General features: G+C 49.8%; 1 protein-coding gene across 1 annotated transcript in view; it reads right to left on the bottom strand.

The window, feature by feature from the left end:
* Positions 1-14,512, bottom strand: part of ADAM11 (ADAM metallopeptidase domain 11) — a 33,080-nt gene that overhangs the window by 6,065 nt on the left and 12,503 nt on the right. The window contains exons 3-11 of the mRNA XM_036755928.1: positions 7,508-7,584; positions 7,121-7,187; positions 4,333-4,418; positions 4,112-4,172; positions 3,505-3,568; positions 3,339-3,406; positions 2,347-2,421; positions 2,149-2,220; positions 884-1,050 (exon numbers count right to left, since the gene is read on the bottom strand). Of these exons, the coding sequence (XP_036611823.1) occupies positions 884-1,050; positions 2,149-2,220; positions 2,347-2,421; positions 3,339-3,406; positions 3,505-3,568; positions 4,112-4,172; positions 4,333-4,418; positions 7,121-7,187; positions 7,508-7,584 (737 nt within the window). The remainder of the gene's footprint in view (positions 1-883; positions 1,051-2,148; positions 2,221-2,346; positions 2,422-3,338; positions 3,407-3,504; positions 3,569-4,111; positions 4,173-4,332; positions 4,419-7,120; positions 7,188-7,507; positions 7,585-14,512) is intronic.

The raw sequence follows: 14,512 nt of genomic DNA, 5'->3' as shown, positions 1-14,512 counted from the left end.
TGGTTTAAAATGTGAACATCCCTGGGAGGGATGACACTTCTACCACCACTAACTCACTGTGTCACCTTGTAGGGATCACTTTCCTTCTCTGGTGCTCAATTCCCATGGCTGCAAAATGAGCTAGTTGAGTTCCTTCCAGCTCTAAAGATTTTAAGGTTCCAGGATTCTAGACCTTAACACCTTAGTGTGAATTAGCTTATCAGAGTTTTTTTTTTCTCCAAGGACCAGAAAACATGAGAGCACTGGAAACCTGGAAGGGAAAGGGCCACCAAAAAGGGGGGAGAAAAAAGAAATAAAAGAGCACCAGAGGCCACCAGAGTGATGGAGCAGGTGTCACGCAGAAGGCGAGCGAGGGTTTAGCTTCCAGCTGATCAAAGGGGAGGTTGGGGAGAGGACACACAAAGGAATACAAGCAAAGAGCTCTGCTGTAAGAGGAATGCAGGGGGTTATAAAGAATCCACACTTTGGACAGAGATGATGGTGGGAGCAGAATATAAATCAGAGCCATGGGGGGATGGGACCGTTGAGCTAAGCCTGAGAGAAGCTACTCCTTTTCCCTTTGCATTCTTCCCACTCCTGGGTCCCAGCCTTGGCTCCTGGTCCCTCTGCCAGATCAGCTCCATTCCCAGAGCCTCTAAGAGGACTGCTCTCTCCAGGAGTTATTGACAGGGAACCCAGAAGTTCAGTGGAGATAATTGAAGGGAACCCAGGAGACAGAGGGGGCCATTTGAGGCTGGGATAGACTGGCCTCTCTGTGTTCCCAGGAGGCTGTGGGAGTCTAGGGGGAGAGTCCCTGCTCCTCTAGGGTCTGGAGAGGGGAAAGGGTTCTGACCGGGAAAGGGAGATGAAGAAAGGGTCAGGGAGGTGGGCCAAGGAATCTCACGAGAAGAGGTGCGTGGCATCGCTGGGCTCAGGTAGTCCGTCCCGCCGGTAGACCATCAGTCGTGCCAAGGTCTCTAGAGGGTCATCCTGTACCTGGATCTTGTCACCACCTGCCCATGTTTCCATAGCAACCAGCACAATTCGAGTGTTAAGCTGGTCTTTGTACAGCTGGGGATGGAGAAGAAAAGGATGGTTTAGGTGGTACAGTGGGTGGATTTGTAATCAGGAAGACCCCAGTTCTAATCCTGTCCCAGACACTAGCCGTATGACCCTGGGTAAGTCACAACCTCTCCCTGCTTTGGTTTCCTCGTCTGTAAAACGGGGATAATAATAGCTCCTACATCTCAAGGATAAAATGAGATAACCTTTGTAAAGCACTTTGCAAACCTTAAAGCTCTCTACAAATGCTAGTTATCACTGTTATTCTTATTATTATTAACCTGGGGCAAGACAAAGGGGGAGCAGGGCAGGGAAAGGCCAAGGGAGTGGGGCTGGAGCAAGGGCCGGAGACCTAGCTGAGCCTTCAACACTCCAACCTCCTTAGGCAGTCTGGGCCTATATAATGGGAGGTAAGCCCTGCTCCTCCGCTCCATTCAGAGCAGGGAGTGATGTGACTCTCTGGGAGAGGCTGAAATTAAAGCACTGAAGCCACTCCAGAGACCACAGCCTCCAGACTCAATCCCAGTCCTTGTTCCCTCTAGGGCATGGATCCTAGGTGGTGTGGTGCCGGCCTTGGTGTCAGGAAAAACCTGAGATTTGATCATTTTACTTCTCTCAGCCTCAGTTCCCTCATCTCTAATATGGGGCTATAACAGCACCTCCCTCAAGGGCCATTGTAAGGATCAGATGAGGTGACATGCAAAGAGCTTGACAAACCTTAGAATGCTGCCTAAATATCTGCTATTACTTCGCTCATAACCCTGGGGAGCGATGAAGGAGCTAGCCGGGAGTCAAAGGGTGCCACACACACTGCAGGCTGGCTGTGAGAAGGGTGTCAAGCCCAAGGCCCTCTGCACCCTGCACCTCTCCCCCAGGACAGCAGATTAAATTGAATTGGGAAACAGTTAAAAAATAAAAATAGTATAACAGATAATATTAATATGTAGTTTTCTGAGGCAACGTGACCCACAGAGATCCCTATGGACGGTTTAGCAGCCCGTGTTGCAGGAATAGGGCCCTGGCTGGAGTGAAGGTGGAGAGGCTGCAGATTGGGGGCAGGGGGCTAAGGAGGTAGTCACATCAGGGGTCAGGATGGGCACTGCTTACCACATCAGCCAGGTTCACCACAGACTTGGCAAAGTTGCTGGTAAGGACGACGGACTGACGCAGCTGCTCAAACTGACGTCAAGAAACAAGAGAGAGGAACAGGTAGGAGAGATTGGGGGAGGGAGAATGTCCTGAAGAGGGCAGTATCTTCTCAGCCCTCCCCAGCCCTAATTGCTGCCTCCAGCCCCAGGAACTCACCAGCTGGTGGTCGTTGATCACGATGAGTTCTACATATTTGGTCTCACTGTGGACGGTGGAGTGGCCACGCCGGACCTGGGGGTGTGGTTGGGGGTGAGGGACAGGTGAGAATGCACCAGCCCTCCTCCCTCCCCGAGAGCTGAGCCCAAATCATTGGAAGCTCTAAGTCCCAAAGAATCTAGGGCCTCCAGCCAGCTGGAAAGTTTAGGGATTGTAAATTGGGAAGTACAGATCCTAGAGCAGGGATTCTTAACCTGGGGTCCGTGGAACCATTGGAAGTCCATGAACTTAGATGTCAAAATAATTTAGCTTTTTAAAAAAACTAATCTTTAGTTTCCTCTGTAATTCTATGTATTGGATTTTCTTCATTTAAAATGTTATTCTGAGAAAGGGGTCATAAACTTCCCCAGGCTACCAATGGGGTCCTTGATGCATAAGGGTTAAGAACCCCTATTCTAGACTCAGAAAAGTTCTGCATTCGCTTCCCTGGCCTGGGGAATTGAATTTTCTTGGGACACATACAGCATTGGAGGGAGCTAGCTCATTTTGAGCTCAAGGCAAGAACATAATATGCCTGGCATCCTCTTCCTCTCCATCCCATCCCAAGAGCTTGGTGTACTTTGCCCCTTCGTGCATCTTTGTGAACCCCACAACTTTCTGCCCGATATTTTGCATGCTCAGTGCAAGGATGGCAGATCCTTAGGTCGTGCTTTTGGTCTGCAAAGCATTTAATGATCTCACTGGGTAAGTGGGAGTATGCCTGTGGACAGATGCAAACACATGCGGGTGGGTGGGCAGGGAAGCCAGGGAGGCGACAGGCCCAGGGATGGGCAGGTTGTGGCTGCCATGCGGAATGGGACGGGTACCCGCTCCCCCATATAAAGTCAGCGGCCCCAGGCCATGCTTGTCAGGGTCCCTGAGGCTGCAGGCTCCTCCTGCCTGAGTCTGAAACCTGAGGATTCTGCAGCCTGAGGTTTCCATGGGCCCCATACCTGCCTTTTCCTTCTCAGCCTGGGCAGGGCCGGTGGAACAGGAAGTGAGGGAGCAGCAAACAAACAACCTGGGGGGAGGGAGAGCAGGTGAGGGTTCGACCTAGATTCCTTCTCCCTTTGTATCCCCCCACCCTCACCACTTTTCCCCTCACTCCCTCTGCCTCACCTGGTTCCCGGCATCCAGGGATTGGGAGAAGAGAGGTCCGGTGGATGAGGTGGGGAAGGGGCCCCTATTGTGAAGAGGGAGGAGTCAGCCCACTCTGGACCCTTTCGTTTCAGGGAAACAGAGGCAGACTAGCAGAGGAAGCCCAAAGAGGAGCTTCTAGTATTTCCCTCCTCCCTTGCCCTTCACCCCACCCAGAGGTGAACAGCCAAGGCTCCCGTGTCAGTATGTCAGATCCAATCTCCCAGCTCCTCAGGTTCCAAGGTCAGGACCTTGGGGGGCAAGTACCAGGAGATGGGGGTGGGAGGGAGGGACAGAGGGAAGGATATTGGAGTCAGATCTGAGGTTACTGGGGGGACAGGCAGGGATACTGTGTCTGGGGTTACCTGACTGTGACTGGGGTGACAGGAAGGAAAAGGAAGGAGTAGAACTCAAGAAAGAGAGCTGAATTATTGGAGGATGGAGAGGGGGATGGGGTAGAAAAGGCTAGCTTGCCCCTCCAGGGGAAGAACGGTCATCCCTAGTAATTATGGGGAGAGTGAACAGAGCTGAGACTCCAAAAGGCGGGCCCCAGGGGTTAGGAGAGAGTGAGCAGACAACATCACCTTACCTGGGATGCTTCTCCTTGGGGCTCAAGGGTATAAGTGAAATTTCCATCAGAGAAGACTCCACTGTAAGAGGAGAAAGGATTGGCTCCCACCATCCCTCCCCCCCAACCTCCTCACCTGCCCACAGCTTGTCCCAGGGAATGGGGAAGTGATCAGAGAGAAACGATAGCCAGAGGGAATCTGAGGGGCTCCCCCACCTGTGCCCCGCGGTCCCTATACTCACTGCAGTCCCTGACAGGTGGAGATGGCAGCAAAGGACACTGGGTTATCCCGAAGCTTTCCCTGGTAATAGCAGTGGTCCCCGGCCCCCTGAAACAGTCACAGAGCAAAGGGGGTTACTTAAGTCTTTGCCCTGCCTGCCTCCTTTGGGCTTCCCTCAGCTGGCATCACCTCACATGGCCAGGGGGATGGATGAGGCGGCGGCTGCAAGGATCCATATGGTTCAGCCACATCCCTTTGGTCAGGCTCAGTTCAGGCATTTCTGTGGCCCAAAGCCCTGGCCTTTGAGAAAGGAGACCTAGGCTCAGGCCTCTGCTTTGCTAACTCACTGTGTCCTCCAGCAAGTTACCTGTCATCTCTGGCCTCCACCTGCCTGAAAAATGGGAAGATTAGACTAGATCAAGAGTTCTTAGCCTGGGATCTGTAAACTTATTTTAGTGAATATTTTTTTCTGGAGGCAACTGGGGTTAAGTGACTTGCTTAGGGTCACACAACAAGTAAGTGTCTGAGGCCAAATTTGAACTCAGGTCCTCCTGACTCCAGGGCTGCTGCTCTATCTACTGTGCCACTTTATCTGCCCCTTTTAGTGAATATTTTGATAATTATATTTCAGTTGAATTGGTTTCCTTTGTACGCCTATGTGTTTTACTTTGTGCATTTAGAAAGATTATTTTGAGAAGGGGTCCATCCCTAGGCTTCATCAGATGGCTCCAAAGGGATCCTCACACAAAAAAGGTTAAGAACTCCCAGGCTAGGTAATCTCTAAGGATCTTTCAAATTAACCCAAAAAGCATTTATTAAATTCCTACTACGTGCAAGGCACAATGCTAGCACTGGGCATACAAAGATGAAAAATGACAGTCCCCGTCCTTGAGGGGTTTAAAATATAATAAGAGAGACAGAACATAGACACAGACAAGCAGGCTACAAGATAGGGTGACAAAAATGTGGTCTGGAGTTAAACTGAAGGATCTCAAATGCCAGACTAAGGATTTTAATTTATATTTTATCCTAGGGTAATAGGGATCTACTGAAGAGTTCTGAGGAGGAGAATGTGATTGGGCTGCAAGGGGAGGGGATGGAGGTAGAAGACTAGCAAATAATTAGGAGGCCATCATAATAGTTGCAGAGAGAGGTGATAAGGGCCTAGACTAGAGCCACAACCATGGAAGGGGAGAAAATTCTGGGATTCTAGCTCCCCCATCTGAGTGTCATCAGGGGTACAGTCAAGTATGACCGGATGACCGCTGGTTGGGGAATGTTATAGTGGGAATTCCCTCTGTGAATGCATTGGACTAGATTGGATTTGTCCAATTTGAGGCCCCCTAGGCCTTCCAAACCAGATTAAAATGGAATTGGGAAATGTTTAACAAAATAAATAAAAATACGATAAAACATTGATAATGTTAATTTGTGGTTTTCGAAGTCAACATGAAACAAACTGTTTCTATTTGCAGTTTGACACCACTGGACTAGATGGTCATTGTTAAATTCTGTGATTCTATAAAGGAGCTTCTCCAGGCTCTTCCCCATCCCTAGCTCACTGGCAGTGGGTTGAACCCCTCCCCCCATAACTCCTCCTGTCTCCAGCTCTCCTCTTCCCCCCATTCCCTTCACTTCATGGGAAATTACTTCTGCCCCAGTTATTGAAACCGCCTAAGGAGAGGAGAGGAGTGGGTTATTTATAGAAACTCATTCATTTCTGCCCAGGCCTCTTCAGCAACTGGGGGGGGGCGGGGGGAGGGGGCCCAGGTATTCCTGAGGACAGCCAGAAAGTTCTACTGGGACTTGGCAAAAGATAGATGATGATAAGGGACAGGAAGTGAATTGAGACTGTTTCTTCAATGACTATAACCAGCTCCCATCACCAACAGAGGCACAGGACCTCTCCAGATGTGGAGTCACAGCTATAGCTGTATTTAAAGTCCAGAAAGTTGATGGGACCTTCTTTCCTCCACCCTTCCTGATGCCTCATCCTCCTCATAGGAGCACAGGGCTATGGGTTTAGGGACCTTAGAGATCATCTATTCAAACCTCCCCACTTTATGGTTGAGGAAACTGAGGCCCAGAAGGATGAGAAGTGGCTTGTTCAAGGTCACACAGGTGGTAAGCAGGGGTCAGGATTCAAAACCCATGCTTCCTCCACTGTTGCCTCCCCCTCCCCCACACAACATGCTGTCCCACCCCAGACTTTAGTAGACCTGTGGTCCAAAGAATGAGGAGCCACAAAATCCGGAGTTCCTAGGGTCCCCAAAGAATGTAGTCTCTTTCTCTGCCACTGTTCTTCACCCCACCTTGTCAGCACAGTCCGCATAATTCACATTTCTAAAGCACTCTAAAGTTTGCAAAACTCATTCCTAACCACCGTTTCTTGGTAGTATGTGTATGATTTTAAATTGGGGCTCAGAGAAGTCACAGGATTGTAGATTTAGAGCAAGAAGGGACCTCAAAGGCCTCCTCATTTTACAGATGAGAAACCTGAGGGCAGTGACTTGCCCAAGGTCATAGAGTTAATAAGTATCAGATCTGGAATTCAAAACCCAGTCTCTTGACTCCAAGCCCAGCACTTAGTAGGAGCTTTTGAAATAATTGGGGGTGGGGGGAGAGTAGAGGAAGGGCAGATAAGGATGAGGAGAGCTAACATCAACACCAGAAATTGGAGTGTGTCAATGACCTCATTTACCTTCATATCTCCTCCTTTCCGACCTTCCTCCCTCTCCGTAGCCCACCCATTATACTTCCAGGTACTTCTATCCCACCAGCCCCACCTCTTCTCGTTCACGTCCACTCACTGTGTGGTGCTGGGTGGTCCCATCTCTGTTGAAATGCCGTTCAACATACTGTGAGGCCAGGAGGTGACTGGAGTAGGACCGAGAGGTAGCAAGGAGGGAACAGGACAGAGCAAGGGATGGGTGAGGAGTTCAGTTAATCTTTTCTTTCTCCTTTGGTCCCAGCAGAGCAGACCCCTCCCCCAAACCACCAGGCACCCACCCATTCTGTCCCCTACTATCTTCCCACTCGTCTCTCATCCAGCCCCTCTTCCCTGCCCCCAAGCCCATCCTTCCAGCCCATCCCCTAGATCTGGCCTCCTGCCTTTTTTTTTTTTTCCAGGATCCTTACCTAGAACTCATCCCAACTCCCTTCCACCCCCTGCCACACACACAAACACACACACTCACTGGTTCAGCTCCAGGTCCAAAGTGAAGTTCAAACCAAAGGCAGGGATGAGGAAGCTCACCTGGGCCAGGTGGACAGGCTGAGGAGGCAGAGTGCAGAAGTTAGCCCCAGACTGAGCCAGGGGAAAGCTGGGGGAGACCTGGGGATGGGGCCACCTCAGAGGGAGGGAGGGAGAATTTGGCTGTAGGAGAAAGCTGGGAATAGGCCCTTCTGAAGGAGAGACCTACATAGGGGGAGACCCGGGATCCCCTCACACACCTGGGTAAGGAAAGCCTAAGTTTGGGATGGGAGGAGCTGAAGGTGGCAGAAGAACGTGTGGATGGGAGGGGGTTGAGGATTAGGAGGTCTGAAGGGGAAAGAACTCGGGATGGAAGAACAGGGAATAGGGCAACAAAATGAAACGATCCCATTAGAAGCAGGATTGAAGAACAGAGACTTTGGGCAGGGGACCAGGAGAGGAAAGGAAGGCACCATCCACCATCAGCAAATTTGAGATGAAGGTGGGGTAACTTGGTGATGGAGAAGGGGACAGCTGCAACCCTGGGCTCTATGACTTGGTATCATGTGCATGGGGAAAGGGGGGTGCTCAGTCCACTGAGGAAAGTTGTTTTCCTTCCAACCTGGGAGGTGTGGGGAGCCCCCTCTCCTCTCTTCCTATTTAAGGCCTCATTTTGGGTTGGGGAGTAGAGTAGAGAGGCGGGGAGGAGGGGGAATAACGGAAGAGCCAACCCCCGCAGCAGCCTGGGCCTCAAGCCACAGACGCCTCCAGGGGCAGGGGGAGAGGCGGCTGCAATCTGCTGGCAGGCTCCTGCCAGTTTGAGTGCTTGGCACCACCCTCCCCTAAGGCCTGGGCACCAGAGATGCCCTGACATAAGCGCTCCCTGAAGAAGTGTCTGAGGGCACGATCTCCCCCCAGCCTCTCCTCAGGGCTCATGCTGATCCCCCAAAGCTCCCATAGCCTGGGCCAGTAAAGAGAGCAGCTTTGAATGGCTCCATGTCAGGGTCAGCAATCTCACAGTCCAGTTAATTATGAGGACTTGACTTCCAGGGAAAATGAGTACCACCGGAGAGTCAACAACCCAAGGGGACTACTGAGAGAGGAGGAAAAGACGAGGAAGTTGAGCAAGCTCAGGACCTAGAAACAAAGTTGGTGTTGATTCTCCAACTGAAGAGCTCCCTTCTCAAAGTACCCAGAAAACTGTGACTTATGGCTCCATGGTACAAAGAGGAATGAATTGTCCTTGGGGCTTCCACCAAGGCCAGTCAAAGCTGATAAAGGGACGTAGGAACGTGACCTTTCCACTCTCAGTCCCTGAGTTATGGGTAGGGGGAGAGTGAGGATAGCAGAGAGCTGTCAAAATGGTGGAGGTGGGAGCATAAAAGAAAACCTGATAGAGGTATGTATGGGGTGGGGGTGGGGGAACTTATCTTTGGAATGTTGACAAAACGATAATGAGACGAGCCCCTGTGGCTGGGAATGAGAAATCTGAGGTTTCAGTCTTTTCACTACCAGAGACCCCTTGGGCCTCACCTCCTCACCCCCAACTTAGGCCTCAGTTTATAGTTAGGAGGCCAGTCTTCAATCCCCACTTCTGTCTCCCACAGTCAGTGCTTTGAGGTCCTCTGACCGAGTATGACGGGAATACATCTTGGGGGCTAGAATCTCAGGGTGGGAGATTTGGGGGAAGGAGTGGTAGCATCCCTGGGAAACGGTGGGATAAGATGAGATGCTAGGGAAAGAAGAGGGGAGAAGGTGTTAGCTTGCTAAAGATACAGCACCCCCTCCACACCCAAATTTAGCATTCGGTTCCCCTCTCCCCACTCCTGCCTGAAGAAGCTTGTCTTTAATATTTCAATTCTGATGTTAATTTTTAAAGAGGGAAGTTTTCCTGATAAATTTTTCAGAGGGGCCATTGCGGTGGGGCCAGGAGGCTCTGGGTTGCCATGGCAACCCACCAGACCTCAGCAGGATGGCCACCCTCCTAGGCCTGGGCTCTTGTTGACTGAGAAAGGTTGGGAAGGTGGGGACCCTGAAGTCAGAGACTGCTGAACCTGCTGATTTTCCTGGGGTGGTAAGGTGGGGAGAGGATGGGGAGAAGGGCAGGGAAGGGACAGGGTGAGAGAAGAAAGGGAGAGAGAGTGGGAGCATAAAAGGGTTGATCTATGGGATTTCAACAAAATGGTGGTGTGCCAAAACCCTGAGACTGGGAGCCAAAATTCTGGGGTTTCATCTTCACCCTCCATCCAATGCCTTTTGGACCTGAGTCTAACTTCTTCCCCTGGAATATGTCTTGCTGAGATGGCAATGTTCAATCTCTAGGGCCTTGCACCTCCACGCTCCCAGAACCAGAGTTAGCAAGTGGAAGGCAAGGTCCCAGAGACGGTGGAGAGGGTTAACTCCAGGATGAAGCAGGCCCTCTGAACCCTGAACCTGCCTGGTATCACAGCAGACCTACCTGAACAAATCAGGATGCACAGCTTGGTGTGGGCTTCAAAGCGGGACACTCCACTCAGCCCATCCCTACCCAACAGCCATCCTAAACAGCCCAGAACATGAGACTCCTCTGAGTCTGGGGCGTAATGGGGGAAGAAGATCATAGGGTCATAGATTTAAATAAAAGGAAGGAACATTAGAGGAAACTTATCTAGTCCTTTCATTTTACAGAGTCTCAGAAAGGAGTCAAAAAGGCACACAGCCCCAGGTCTTGGTAAAAAATCTCAACTTCGACTTCCTTTTACTTGTATTCCCTCAATGCCCTCTCCAAATACTATGAAGATCAGTTATGATTCACTTTATCTCCCAGTACACGCATGCACGTGCACGAGCACACACACACACACACACACACACACACACACACACACACACACACACACACCCCTGCATCTCTCCACTAAAGTGCCTTCTGTTGCTGACGCTGAGAACGGAGCTCTAGAAACACCCAGGTTCGTCCATCATGGTCACGCAGCAAGGCTGCCCTGGACTCCAAAGTCCTGCTTTCCAGCGCCTCGCCACATCAGCCAGGAGCCGTCTTCCCTCACAGCCTTTGCTGACTTTGGTGGTGAAGAGGAGAAAGCAGCATGAGGGGAGGGCCCTCTAAAGGATTTCCATTATCCTGCTGAAGGTGAGTGGTGAATGTGAAAGAATGAATGAAAGACAATTTTATTAGGCCCTTCATACCAGGCACCATGCTAAATGCTGGGGAATCAAATACAAGAAGCGAGGTCCTTTCCTTCAAGAAGTTTACATTCTAATGAGGGAAAACAATGCATATAGGCCCGGAGAAGGGTGTCTCTGTCTGGATAGTCAGAGATGTTGAGTGGAGACACTGGGTGAGTGATTGACTTCTCCTTTCCAGGAAAGGTATTTTTGTTTTTTTGGAGGAGAAGGTGAGGCAATCAGTATTAAGCAACTTGCTCAAGGTCACACAGCTAATGTCAAGTGTCTGAGGCCGGATTTGAACTCAGGTTCTCCTGACTCCAGGGCTGGTAAGGAAAGGTATTCTTGACGTGATTTCCGTTTCCAGAACAAGAAGAGATCAGGGAAGGGAATGCGTATGAGAAGCATGGTGCAAAGCTCGCCTGAGTCCACTGTGGTGGGTCTGGAGGTGCACAGACTGGGTGAACTCTCACCAGTAAGGGGAGGGGCTGGAATGCCAGGTTGGGTGTTGGAGCATGGCAGGAAGGTGGTGTGTCAGAGGCTTGGGGTTCTAGAGGGGCCCTATGAGGGGCTCAAGAAAGGGGCAGGCAAATTCTTTGATGCCCAAGAGGCAAAGACTTCTCCTCCATTCCCCATTGCCCTCCATCCCTGAGCTGGCCAAGGATGTGGGTTCTACTTCTGAGTCCCTACAGGAACATAATTGAGGACAAGGGATGACTTCCACCCTCCTCTGTCCTGCTTTCCTTACACTCCTTCTGTTGGTCAGAATGACTCAAACTCACCTTCCTCTCAAAACCCCTCCATCTACCCCACCATTCTCAGGAGTGCTCAAGACCCCTGGGGAGTTCCTTTCTCTGATCTACGCTCAAGAACCAGTCTTCCCATCTCTTAGTTCAGCTTCTCCCTCTGGAAAACTCCTTCTTCCTCCCTCTTTCCCCCAATCACTTTTACAGATGTGATAAAAATGAATAAGACAGGACTGGGAATCTAAGGACCTGGGTTCAAATCCCCATTCTGCCACATATTGGCTGTATAACCTTGAGCAAGCCTCTTTCCCTTCTTTGGGCTCTGGTTTCCTCCTGCAAAATGAGATGTTTGGACTAGAATATCTCTAATGTCCTTTCCAACACTGACATTCTAAGGCTGTGTGGCTGTTGCCCAGTTAGCTTCCTGAGCTGTTGTGCTGGCATGCTGGGGGGAGGGGAGGGGAGAAAGGAGAGATGGGGATATTGGTGGTAGATTCTGGAAAAGTTCTGATGGCAAAGCTCTGTAGCTCTGACTGAACCTCCCACACTTTCAGGGGAATCAGTCAATCCATCTGTCCCCATTCTGTTTGGAACGTCCCTTGTGGAGAGGGTCTGGGCTAGAGAGGGAGTCAGAAGCAGGAGGAGACCCAGATCCTGTCCTCAGGGAGCTCCCGGTCAGATGCGACTCAGTGCCTCAGAGGGGGATAGGACACAGATGGGATCAATGACAAGGAAAGAGAAATAAAACTATATTTACATTGGCTCAGCTATAACCTACAAGGTTGCCTGTCCCCAGCTGAAGCTGAGCAGGGATAGGGTGGCTCCTTAGAAGACTCAGGTCATACTCCCTAGGATAGGAGGGAGGCAAAATGTGGTTCCTGCCTGTAATGGGGATCCCTCCTTTGACCATAACAGCTTCTACTCATTGTCACTGCTCCATTCAGATCCCAAGGTTGGGATTTTCTACCTGTTTGTACCTAACTCTCCTCCTCCCATTCCCCAACTTCTTCGGAGAACCAGACTGCCTATCCAGTGCTCCCTAACCTACACCCTCCTGCACCACCAACATAAGCCTCTTAATCTGTGGTCGTCCCCATCCTCCCTGACATACCCTCTGGAAGAAATCTGACCCCACTCCACTGTCAGCTCCCCCAAATAATCTAATTTAGCTCAGTCTCAACTCTCTCCCAGTAGGTCTCCCCCATCGACCCCTTCCACTGAGCTCTGAGGAAGCTCCGTGTCACTCAGTGGGGCACAATCTCTGTCTCCCTCAATGTTTTACTTCCCTCATCACCTTAAGGCAAGGATTCTTAACCTTTTTTATTCCAAACATCCCTCTTGACTGTGTGGTGAAGCCTATGGATCCTTCCTCAGAATAATGATTTTGAATGCATAAAATAAAATACATAGGACTATAAAGGAAAACCCCCTCTGAAATCTATCCAAGAGGTCTGTGGACTCTATGTGAAGACCCCCTGCTTTTTCCCTGATGATTCCTCATCTCCCACTGCCCTCTTCCATGATAACCTTATTGCTTATTTCTCCACATCAATGGAAGTGAAGGAGAAAGGTCAGTCTGATCCTTGGTCCCAGGCCATTACTCCACCAGACTCATTCATCATGCTATCAGACTACATCAGTATTTCCACTTTCACTCCTGTCACCTACGGAAATCCAGGACCCACATCCCTTGAAAACCTGGTTCAGGTTTATTCTCCAGCTGGCCTCCTGCCATCATTTTTAACCATTTCATCATCAGTGGTGGCACCCCGATCTCCAAGTTCCTTGCCTTCCATCATTCCACCATCAGCTCCCCGCACCCCCAGGGACCTCATTCTATGGCAACTCTAAGATCTCAAACTCAGGGTCACCCTCTATGCCCACAACTTCCTCAGCTTTCCCACTCCCTCTGAACCTGTGCTTTGCCCAGACCTGAGTCATTCCCACCATCTGCTCTCTTCATCCCTACTCCCAGGTCTTGGAGCATCGCTTAGGCAAGGTCACAGCAGTGACGGACTTGGCCCACAACAGATTCTTGCTATCTAGTTTCTACTGGGGTTTTTGGTGCCGTCTAGCCACATTCTTGCCCTTTCCACCAGCTTAGCTTTTATTTTTAAAAAAATCAATTGAAAGAGAAGTGGAGGTTATGTAACTATAACGACCAAGTGTGGCCGGTGTGGGGTGCGGAAGTGGGGGCCTATGGATACAGAACACTCACTATGCCATCAGGCTCAGCTGGTGTATTGGTTAGTTCTGCCAAATCACTTGCCTTTTTTTTTTATTCAGTTAGGGATAGATGGGGCAGAGGGGAGTGAGAAGGAAGGAGGAAGCCACAATATTCAGAAATGAAGGCGACAGAAAACAAAATATATCAGTAACATTTTTGAAACTTAAAAAAAAATCATGTTTTATTGATGCCTTTCAAAATAATCAGTCATTTCCAGTTATACCACTTCCACCCAGCCAACGAGCCTTCTCTTGCTTGGGAAAAGAGAAAGCTAAGAAAATCCAAGGGACAGGTCTCCTAGACCCATCTTCATTATTCTCAGCAGATGAATCTGACTTCCCACTGTGTGGAAGGTCCTAGATAGGGGACTTAAAGCTTATCTAAATTTGGAGCTCAAAGTTTTAAAAACGAGTGTTAAAAAATGGTTTTTACATGTAACTGGAGAAAAGTAAAATACTAAATTAAAAAAAAAAGCTTATCTAATCCAATCACCTCATTTTACAAATGGGGGAACTAAGACCGACAGATGTGAAGTGATTTCCTCCTGGTCAGAGAGGAAGTAAGTAGCAAAGTCACGATCTGAACCCAGGTCCTCAAAATATTATCCCATCTCATCCTCCCAACGTACATCAGGGCTATTATTATCCCCATTTTACAGAGGAGGGAATGGAAGACTAGAGAGATTAAGTGATTTGCACAGAGCTACGCAGCTAGAAAGTGTTTGAGGCAGGATTTGAATTCAGGTTCTCTGACTCGAAAGCTATCATTTTTTCCACGATGCCACAGTGCCCCTCTCTCTCACCACCCTACGGGTGTCATCGATCGTCCTGGAGAACGAAGGATAAGCAACTACAACAAAAACAGCTCCACCCTA

The sequence above is a fragment of the Trichosurus vulpecula genome, chromosome 4 (genome assembly GCF_011100635.1).
Source record: "Trichosurus vulpecula isolate mTriVul1 chromosome 4, mTriVul1.pri, whole genome shotgun sequence".
Classification (NCBI taxonomy): domain Eukaryota; kingdom Metazoa; phylum Chordata; class Mammalia; order Diprotodontia; family Phalangeridae; genus Trichosurus; species Trichosurus vulpecula.
The sequence above is the reverse complement of the archived record's forward strand: the minus strand, read 5'-3'. Positions and strand labels throughout refer to the sequence as shown.